Below are 11,100 nucleotides of genomic sequence, written 5' to 3'. Positions count from 1 at the left end.
ACCACCACCACCGCCACCACCACCACCACCACCACCACCGGCACCACCACCGGCACCGCAACCACAACCACCACTAGGTTAACTAGGTACGTTTCCTTCGCATGACGGCCTGACTACGTTGACGACGCCAACGGACTGCATTGTATCGTATCTTATCTTATCGCATCGCATCGCATCGCATCGCATCGCATCGCATCGTCTTGTCTTGTTGCGTCTGTCAACGTCGCGCACCCGACAACAACCCGACAAGGCATAGCTCAAATTCAGCCTGCTCAAGTGCTCAGCCCTAGTTGGCTCACCTCAGCTCATGAGCTCACCTAGCTGTCACGCGACACGCATTTCGTCGCGTTCAGTTCAGTCGCTCGGTGCTTTCCCCCCTACTCGCCTCTCGGTCCCAACGCGTTCGACGAATCGCCATCTTGCGGGACGATGTATGTACGGTCGGCGAGGAGGGTGAACTGGGTGATGCAAAATGATATCGATCGATATCCCGTTGCGGAAGACGCATATTTCGAAAATCGCGGATAAACAGCGTCATTCGCCTTCTTCGCGTGGGGAATAATCGCTATGATTCACATTTTGTTCCTTTCATTTCTACACAGTAATATTTTCTAGTGAATAAAATTCCCATCTTGGACAAACATTGCACCAATTTTTTATTTCTAATTTATTTTAACGTATGAGATTGATGTTTGAGATACGACACACATTTATGTGAATAAAAAGTATAAGAGTCAAAGAAATGCAGACTAATACATCTTTTTATGCTTGTATAGGCAACAGGGTAAATGTAATGGAGCAGAGAACTGGAAGAGGAATCGAGAACATAGCGATCAAGATGAGGAAGCTATCAAGACTGAAAGCTCAGATAAGGATGACGAGAAGGACGAGGAAGAGGAGGAGCCTGTTCTCACGAGTCCAACGAAACGAGATCCTGCGTCGAACAAGATCCGACTTGCTTCTGCCTCTATGATAAGCGAGAATGTATCAGAGGTGTTGGACGATGTAATCAAGTTGCACTTACGACGTAGTTCGAGATCGAAGCACCATAAGAACAAGACGAAGCATCGCAAGGACAAACGGAAAAAACGGCGACATTCGAAGAACGGCATTCAAGATAGTGCTTCTATTGGACTAGACAGATTTGAATGTATCAGCGGGAATGCACCAGATCTGCGAAACAGTTTGGCAGCGAACAGAGATTCGAGTAATCACGAGATTACCGTAATCAGTGAATTAGATCCTAAATTAACCGTAGATGTAGAAAGCTTGAGAATCGATACAAAAGACGTTAAACCCCCTACCACCAAGACTGATCACATAGATAGCATTAGAATTCGAAACGATAATGTAAATAGTACAACCAACAGCGAGACCAGGTGCGAGGGAAACGTAATTGGTGTACCTGGCGATTCGACTAGGGATACATTAGAGAATAATATTATTACTAAGCTGCATTTCGCCGATACAACTACGTCTCTTCCAAAGCATGCATACAACACTGAGGATTTGAACAAGGACGTAAAATATTTCCTGCATCCCAGTACCGACGAAACAGTCGAGACACATGCTGCTGACGCAGAGCGTCCTGAGAAGGAACACGAGGCCAAATTGACGCGTTGCGCGGAATCGCACGAATACAAGGACGTAACGTTACGCGATGCGTCCAACAACTGCGAAGATGCGGAGAATCGCAAATTGAAAAGAAGACGGAAACGTCCGCGTCACGATGTGCAAATCCAAGAGAAGGATCTCTCCGAAAATAATGCTTTAGACGAGGTGACGGTGCAGTTTAAACACCGACGAAAAAAGCACAAACATACGAACGAGCACAAAAGCAAAAAACATCACGATGTACGAAAGGCGCCGCAAGATGGCATCGTCAAACAGGAGGAGGCACGAAACGCGTGTCCACCGGAGGCGGCCGAGCTACTATCTTCGACGGCTCCAGAAAGATATGGAAGGATCGAGGGCGTCGAGGACGCAGAAAATGCCCCGAGTCACAGCCCCGAAGGTATCGATAGCACAGACGACGTCGCGTCCGAGCCACAAAGACTCGCGATCAAGATCAAGCTTTGCCAGGAATGCAACAGTCGTCATTTGCAGGACGCGTGTCCTTTGACGACATCACAGTACGCGATAGCCGATACCATCTCTTACGATAAGTGGTTGAGCAGACATAAGGAGAATTTGGAGATAATGAAAGCCATCGCATCGGAGGATCCAATGTCGGAGGGTTATGGCAGATTGGCGTACGACGGCTTCGAGTCAGATGAAGAATCTCCAACGTCCAACGAACAATGCAAGGCAAAACCGAAGATGCAGAGGGAGGAGAAACAGTTGGTAGTAGAGATGGATCGACCGCTGTACGCGAGAGATTCTCTGCCGGATTGCCTTGAATTGAAAATCGCTAATACCGATCACGGTCTCGGCATCTATGCCAAGAACCCGGTTCCAATGTACGCCAAGTTTGGTCCGCTTCGCGGCATACCGGTTAGAGAAATGGACATTCCGGATGATTTCTCTATGCGCCATATTTGGGAGGTATTATCGTCATTTTGATTCATTCGAATTTTGGTATTGTAAAATTGCATTTGTAAATTGTATCGCAAAAGTAATTATTGCGGGAATGAATCTATTTCTTTTCAGATAGATAATAATGGAAAGAGTACATATATCAGTACTACGGATCCACTAAAAAGCAATTGGATTCGATACATTAGACCAGCTGAAACGAAAGAGAAGAGAAGCCTCGCGGTGATCGCTAAGCATAGCCAATTATATTTTGTTACAACTCAGAATATCACATTGGGAATGGAGCTGACTTACTGGGTAGAGTCGCAATCTTCCACGTGGACGAGAAAGAATAAAATCAATAAAACTAGTAAGCGTGTATAGAGTGTGTCAACTAATAATTTCTTTTTCTCTCTTTCTCTCATAGACTTTTTCATAATTGTTTGCATCTCTTTCAGATTGTGGAGGATGCAATCTTATTTTCGCACATTCGATATATTATCGATTGCATTGCTGCATCTTTCATGACATGAATTATAGTTTAACGATAAGAAAATATCATTGCAAGGTATTTTATATATTTACCGTTTTATATATGTAAATTAATACATATACAGTGTGTGTGTATATATATATATACATAATATATATTATATACAGTATGAATGTATATATAATATATATACATTAATATATATATATATATTTACCATTTTATATATATACATTAATACATATACGTATGCAGAGTAGGCCATTTTAATCAATACACGCGAATATCTCGAAAAGGAGAAATTTTTTCAAAAAATGTTTCAGACAAGAGTTTTATGGTTTCAAGGGGGAAAGAAGACAGTGACCTTGTTTGGCCTTGAGAAGATGTCCTTAAAGTCAGGTCCATGTTAAATAAAATTTTTTAAACGGAATCTTCCATTTTTTATTGTGTATTCTTGCAGCTTATTTCAAGAGCTTTCCAAAACGCTATAATAAAGTATTTTTTCTTTAAGTACATTTCGAGTTATGAAGTTCAAAAGTTACAGTACTGCCGGCATTTGCATTATCCAAGTTGTCCGACCGATGGCTAAAACCTCTTGAATGTTGTTCAGGATCATGTCCTGGATAACATTTGTCAAGATCAAGGCCATTGGTGATTGTATCTCTTTTTTTATGTAAAAATGAATTTTTAGTGCAAAAATGAAAATAAGAGGAATAATTTCCAATGGCTTTGATCTTGACAAATGTTATCCAGGACATGAGCCTGAACAACATTCAAAAGGTTTTAGCCATCCGTCGGACACCTTGGGTAATGCTAATGCCGGTGCTGTAACTTTCAAACTCTATAACTCGCAAAGTACTTAATAAAAAAATATTTTATTACAGTGTTTTGAAAAGCTCTCGACATCGGCTATTAGATTCTAGAATAAAAAGTAGGGTGTTCTATTTAAAAAAATCGACCTGACTTTGGCGACGCTACTGAAGATCAAACTCATATAGCATCAAAAAATAGATCTTTTGAAACCCTACAACTTTTGTCTGAACACTTTTTCGATTGGACCTTATTCTGCGAAGATAAAAGGGTGATATGGATAATCTGAAATACCTGGTATATATAATATAATATTTAAATGAAAAATTGACTGCTCTTAAATAAATTATTTCTCATTTGTTAGGTTTGTGGTGCTACAGTGCTCGGCAAGGATAATATTATGAAACACGCAGCAGAGTTGCACGAGGGTCGCGGCGCATACCAATGTCAATATTGTAAAAAGTTTTTCTTAAGGCTGAATTACTTAGAAATGCACCGAACTTACGGATGCTCACAGAATCCGCATCGGGCGCGGCCATTATGCGATTTCTGCGGCCGCAAATTTTGCCAGCCACAAAAACTGAAAGTACACATCAAGAGGATGCACAGCGGTAATTCATTCGCAATGCAGGGTATTTCCTTTCTATCTTTATTTTTCTTGTATTTTACATGCAATATGTTTTTGTGCAGATATGGCCGAAGTGCTTAGGGAATTTCAATGTAAATTGTGCTTGAAACTTTTGGGTTCTCGAGCAGCTCTACAGCGGCATATGAAAGAAGTACATCACAAAGATGTTATTGCTGCGGCCACCTGCGATCGATGTGGAAAAATGTTTCAGAACAAAAGCAATTTGAAAATACATATGTTAACTCATAGCGGTGTGAAACCATTTAGGTGAGTTCCTTTATTATTGTATTATTTTTCTCATAATGAGTGTACTATTTACACGTATCGTCTTTTCTTCTTCATCAGGTGTAAAGAGAATGGCTGTAAGGCAGCTTTCACTACGAAACAATGTCTACAATTCCATTACAAGAAGGTACACGGCCTTACAGAGGCGATGATGCCGAAAATCGAGAGGTCCGTGGCGTACACCTTTGACGCATACAGCGGTGGCCTTGTTGAGGACATGCCTTGTGGAAGGATCATTCATTCCAGCAGAAGAAATTCACAAGTGAGCTCTATCGTTAATATAGTTCTATATAACATTTAGCAAAATTTCTTTTCTTATTATGTATTATATCCTCGTATAGCAGGACAATAGCAACAGTTTACCATCTCTGGATGACTGCAGCTCGGAGAGCAGTTTGAAAGTCGAGGCATCGGCACCGGTATCGGTACCAGTACCGGTATCAGTACCTGCACCAATACTAGCACCGGTACCAGCACCGCTATCAGCACCGGTACTAGCATCGGTACCAGCACCAATATCGATATCGTCACCAGTATCGTCAACATCAGATAACTCGACAACCTCATCAGCACCGATATCGATATCAATCTCGGTATCGGTGTTGGCTTCGGCATCAACAGCGACAGCGACAGCAGCAGCAGCAGCAGCAGCAGTAATGACAAGTTCTACTCACAACGTCATTGTGGATTCATTACAAAGTGAGGCAAATTCTACTGCAAAGTATAAGACGGAACATCAAGAGTCTTGTGTTCCGGTTACGCAAACTACTGCATCCTTGTCCAGTGGACTTGCAACGATGGAAAATGAGCAAACAGAAGTTGATCTATACGACACATCGAGGACGTTGAGCAAGGGCAGCAAAAAGTGGCTAACTGAATTCAATCCGCCGCCTGCGTCCGACATCGCTGTTCATTTACCGGCTGTCTCGGCGCCATCTTCTGACATTTATGATTTTGAAGATGGTAGAAAGGATGGTGGTAGCGAGAAAGCGGTTTCACGTGTCAGTGCGACAGCGTCAAATTTATTAGAAAGCAACAAATTGCGATTAAACATATACCGTAGCAGGACGGAAAGCGCGAATGCGAGTTTGCTAGTTGAGGCGGCTCTGGATGCCGCCGAGAGGGACATAGGAACAGTATCCAGTCCGATCTTGGAGGACAATGATCGCGAAACCAACCTCTACTCTATTTCGAACCAGCTACAGTCACCGATACCGCAGTCGCGATCGCCGAATCATCTAGATTCATATATCGTACAGCAAGAAGAGCAACTAATGTCGCCCGCACCAACTCCGGATGACCGGCATACTCCTCCTAGCCACTTACACGTAGATTATCATCTGCATCGACCGGTCGACTACATCAACACTTCGCGAACGCACAATATCGAACAGTATCTCCATCATGAGGAGATGCCACGCGTCTCTTCACCGAATTACATACACATGCAGCAAGAAGACTTGGTGTCGCCGTCAACTACGCCGAATCACCGCTACCAGGACGTGCATCATCATCAGGTGCCAACGGATAATCTCTCGAGCGACGAGGGTGACTCGGTGGCGCAGAATCTTAGCTTGTCTGTGAAGGAGAAGGCATTGCAGCTGGATCTTTCGACGTCGTACAAGTACGACTCGCTCGAACAAGATTTCACCCGGGAGAGAACCAATTTTGAGCCAATGGTGCTTAATAGTGGTGAACTTCAAGGTTTAGACATGTCGGCTCGGGGTTTTCACCACAGTTTTGGCACTCAAATGCAAAATACCCGCTATCATCATCATCATTTGTATGACATCGGTGAACGACAAAGCGTGGACCTCAGCAGAACGGGCAGTTACTCTATGTCCCCACCCCCACCACCGCCACCTTATCCGCATAACGAGGTCGTGCGAGTGGTCAGCTTGGATCTCACTCCTGGTGGCAGACACAGTGTCGATCTAAGTCTTTCCAGATCGCATCATCTGCACGGATCTGGTACTCGTGTCATTACCAGTTCACAACCCGTTGGCTCGACTACGACACACGTGGTACCTGACGTCGGCGAAGGTCGAATGCTATCTCCACCTCCACCTCCTTTATCAGGATACAATCCTAGTTATCCCGTGAGTCCGGCCCCGTATCATCCTCCGAGATCCGGATATCATCATTATCCCGGTTATTATTGATTGTCACTGACGAATGTCGTGGCGGTTTATAGTCAACATCTTCTCAGCAACTTTTATTATAGATACCTTTGGCTCCTTTTACAATTATTTTTATACCAAATGATTTTATTTTGTGATTGCTAATTATTTAACTGTGCATGGTTTTTACATCGCGACACGCTCGCATCGCAGGCGGGAACTGCCATTTTCATACATTATAAAGAGTAACTCAAAGTTATGTCTTAATTTCGTAATCAATTTAATATCTAAATCGGTGATGATGAACATTTTGACACACGCGCGCGCGCGCGCGCGATTAAAAAGTTAACAAACGAAAAAACTTTCGACTTAAGAAAATAATAAAAAAAGAATTCACTAATATCGTATGACAGACAGTCGTAATATCGTCATTTAACGCGACAAAAGTGTACTCGGTAGTCTTGGTACATCCAGGACACGCACAGAACAGATATTATTTTTTTAAAAAAAGTCAAGTAGCACGAGATTTTACGAAGAAAAAATCTATTCCAGCATGACGGAGTATCGATAGAGGGAAGTTCGTTTATCCGTAATTATATAGCTGTTAAATTATTTATCGTTTACCCTTCTCCGATAAGCTGTGTATGCAGAACATGTATGTGTGAGTATATCGTTTATAGAGTAATCGTTGAAGAAAGAAGAAAGAAAACAAAATTACGTCGTGATCCAATGCCACGTCCGTGATAATTAAGATTTTAAAAAGTTGTTACCTCTCTTAGCTTATATTCTTCTATTTCGGACCTATACTCCATTAAGGAATACTCCATTTAACGTGGCTTTGATGATAACAAAAGCATCCCGGAGCAGCATAATTTTTGCAAAAATTATGCAATTTTTTAGATTAAAGGATTAGAATTTCTTTATAAAAAAAAAAAGAAAAGATTTCGAAGATGTCTGCGCGAACAATAAAATTGTTTCGAAATATATATCGTTTCTACAAATTGTTAAATATGCTCTGTATTATCTGGGATGCTCTGATATTTATGAAATAAGTGAAATTATCAAGATGCCTAATACGGTAGCTAGATAAATGTATCTCTGCATGGTGATAACAGATTGTAACGTTTGTTTTTATTCTAGTCATTATATTTATGCATTAGCGAATTAGCTGGATAAGTTACAAGTATTTCTGCAATCGCAAATAATTTGTTCAAATACATGTATTTGTTGTAAGTGCAAATTCAAATTTGTTTGAATTTTGTTTAAAATCTTATGCTTTCTCGCCGAATCTAACGAGGAAAATTAATTAATGAGACACACACGCACACGTAAAAAATAAGCGTACTCCATTATAGAAGTAAAACGCAACGTAATGTTCTATTTTATTTTATAAGTACCGCAATTCAATAATATTACGTTCTTTCTTTAACTTCAGACATTATTTACGCTTAAAAATACATGCGTAGCAATTACGTAGTAAGTTTCTCAAAAGAGACAGAAAGTTGTGTGCGTGCGTGCGTGTGTGCGTGCGTGTGCGTGTGCGTGTGTGTGCGCGCGCGCGCGCGCGCGTGCGTGCGTGTGGTGTGTACACGCACACGTATACATATATCGACATGTTTCACGCAAATGTGCGCATAAAGGCGATTTATAAGCTCGCGTGTAACATTAATTTTCGTGTCACCTCCAGATTTCTGGATTTTACTCTCTCTAGCCATTTATCGAAACCAAAGATCTAAAAATATTGTAACTCTTGTGCCAAATCGAAAGGCGTTCATTGTTATATTGTATACACACAACTTTTAGCAAAACGTAGTGATTAAAGAGGGAGGGACAACGCGCGTAATGTTGTCTCTGTCACTTTTGCCATACTTGATTATTCAACTACGCTTCGCTCGTGCACTCGCGCGGATAGTTTTACATGATGACTCTAAGAATATTTTGTTAAACTTTTTTACGTAGGTTTTTCACAATTCTTCTGCCATTAAGAATAGTTACCATTTCATTCACATTTACTTTAATCGTCGATTTTTATTTAAATATAATTCACGTTTGCGTTTTCATTTTTTTTTAGTGGCCTATTCTATAATTCTTAACGACTGCAACTGTAGCGTTACAATCGCGTTAAGAGTTACAAAATAGGCTCCTATATCATAATTTGTACGTACATTGTGCATAATGTAAGGACAGCAAACGAGATACATCTGTATTAAGATATAAATTATATATATATATATATATATTTGCGTGTACATGACAAAAAGAAAGATTCAAAACAAATGTTTACGAGTACAAAATGTGGCACAGACTATATTTGTATCAGGTTTATCGACATTAATATTGTAAGTTAATATTAATAGAATATGGCAATGATTAAGCAGAGAGATGTATTTTCTTTCATTCAAAATTATCCTTTTTACAGAGGAATCCACAGAGATAAAAAATGCATTAAGCACTTTTTTTTCTTTAAATTTCGCTTCGCGATTGAAGTGATATTCTCTTCTATGCAACGAATCACTTACTGCTACGTAAATATAACTATACAATGTAAATGTACGCGTATGTACTTACATATACATATGCGTAAATATAAGAGTACAAGTTTCAATAAAGAATTGATCATTTTGCGAAACTTGATCAAAAATGACTACAGAGAATCAGGATTCGTATAAAGGACGGAAAGCAGATGGAATGGAATAAAAAATCGCAATCAATGTGTATGTCATTGTATAATGTAAAGAAGAAATTATGAAAAAAAATTAGATATCGTATGTCGATAACGCATATGTCGACATCATTGACATATCAATTAGCCAATTAGTGTTTATCGGATCTAAGTCAGTACAGACAGAGGTCAGTATGGTTTAATTATTTTTTCCAGCTGTTTTTAGCGTCTTCCGGCGATGATAGGGGCGGAATAAGCCGCCGCCGGGAGAGCGGGATAAGCGGAGTAAGCGGAATAAGCTAATGGTGCAGCCGCTACGTATGGAGCGGCTATGGCATGATTGATGGCGTGTGCATTGTAACTCGTGGCGTAGGTACCGACTGTCAGAGCTGCTGGCACGGCCGCCGTAATTGCTGGAATCGCTGCAGGAATCACTCCGGCGCGGGCAGAACAGACGGCCACCAGAGTGCCAATGAGAACCTTCAAACATATGAATTTCGGATAATCGAAAAAAACCCTCTCTGCATTGTTACTTCATTAATATATAATATATAATATATATTAATATATATAATATATATTAACATATAATATAACATATAATATATATAATATATATTAATATTAAACACGGATATGTAAGTAATTAATTATGGAGAAACTTTTAATATATCATATCATTTTTTAGTATAAAAAATTATGTTGAAAGATTATATGATATAAATGAAACGACAAAATATATACTATATATATATATATGTGTGTGTGTGTATATATACATATATTGTGTAATTGAAATGTATATTTAAACAAAATATTTTTTGTATGTTAATATAAGACAGATATACATGTACATATATTCGGTGCAAAATTTAGGTAAAAAATTAACAAATTAATTGAAAGATAATTTCTGTCTTTTTACAGTTGTAATTATTACTATAAAATATTTTATACAGGGGAAGGGGTCGAGGCATTAAAATGTGTATTATTTATAGATATTTATAGCATGAAAGTATGCGTATTGATAATTATTCACGAAAACTTACAAAGATTTTGGTCATCATTTTTAACTGCGGTGAGTGCGGTGCGTAAATGATTGTCTCGCTGCGTTCACTGCGATGCCTATTCTCGATTACTTCGGTGTCTTTTATACACATCGTGCCTTCCCTTACAAGAACAAAGACTCTCCCACCGCGATCACGATTTATTGTACAACTCGCTCGCACACGAGGGCACATCCGGAATAATATATATGTATATACATCATCGTATATTGTGACCGGTCTCCGTTTCTGGACTTCATGCCGCATTTTCATTATTACTCAAGTCTGAATTACCGATGTACGAATTTCATCTGACAATGAGCTTTTTATAACTTTTTTTTTCTCTTTTCTTACACGCATGCACACGGAGAGAATTTTTTCTTAGAATTTATCTTGAAAATATGACAGTCGTGGGACAACATTGTATTTCGAAGAATTTTAATGTAAATCTCTCTCTTATTCATTAATAAAACTACAATAAAGTATAAAATAAGTTTGACCAATTTTACTGAAGTGCATGATAAAAATCTTTAAAATATTATATT

General features: G+C 39.6%; 2 protein-coding genes and 1 long non-coding RNA gene across 3 annotated transcripts; 1 reads left to right on the top strand and 2 right to left on the bottom strand.

The window, feature by feature from the left end:
• LOC108724312 (uncharacterized) lies at positions 1–7,553 on the top strand (the record flags this gene model as incomplete). The annotated part of the gene is made up of 8 exons (XM_018450629.1): positions 1–86; positions 777–2,544; positions 2,650–2,884; positions 2,973–3,082; positions 4,182–4,428; positions 4,508–4,712; positions 4,791–4,992; positions 5,072–7,553. Coding segments are annotated over 8 exons (4,674 nt in total), but the record flags the coding sequence as incomplete, so codon positions are not given.
• Positions 7,554–8,917: 1,364 nt separating this feature from the next.
• Positions 8,918–9,527, bottom strand: LOC108724319 (uncharacterized). The gene is made up of 2 exons (XR_001936696.1): positions 9,447–9,527; positions 8,918–9,385 (listed from the first exon to the last, which is right to left on the bottom strand). It is a non-coding gene; the product is annotated as an uncharacterized lncRNA (long non-coding RNA).
• Positions 9,528–9,725: 198 nt separating this feature from the next.
• LOC108724316 (uncharacterized) lies at positions 9,726–10,684 on the bottom strand. Its single transcript, XM_018450634.1, has 2 exons — positions 10,559–10,684; positions 9,726–9,992 (listed from the first exon to the last, which is right to left on the bottom strand). Exons 1-2 carry the CDS (start codon positions 10,667–10,669, stop codon positions 9,735–9,737), a joined length of 369 nt encoding a protein of 122 aa, XP_018306136.1. The 5' UTR covers positions 10,670–10,684; the 3' UTR covers positions 9,726–9,734.
• Between the last annotated feature and the right edge of the window lie 416 nt (positions 10,685–11,100).

This window comes from Mycetomoellerius zeteki, unplaced genomic scaffold (assembly GCF_001594055.1).
Source record: "Mycetomoellerius zeteki isolate Tzet28-1 unplaced genomic scaffold, Tzet1.0 scaffold290, whole genome shotgun sequence".
Classification (NCBI taxonomy): domain Eukaryota; kingdom Metazoa; phylum Arthropoda; class Insecta; order Hymenoptera; family Formicidae; genus Mycetomoellerius; species Mycetomoellerius zeteki.
Note: the sequence above shows the minus strand (reverse complement) of the source record. Positions and strands in the feature narration are given on the sequence as shown.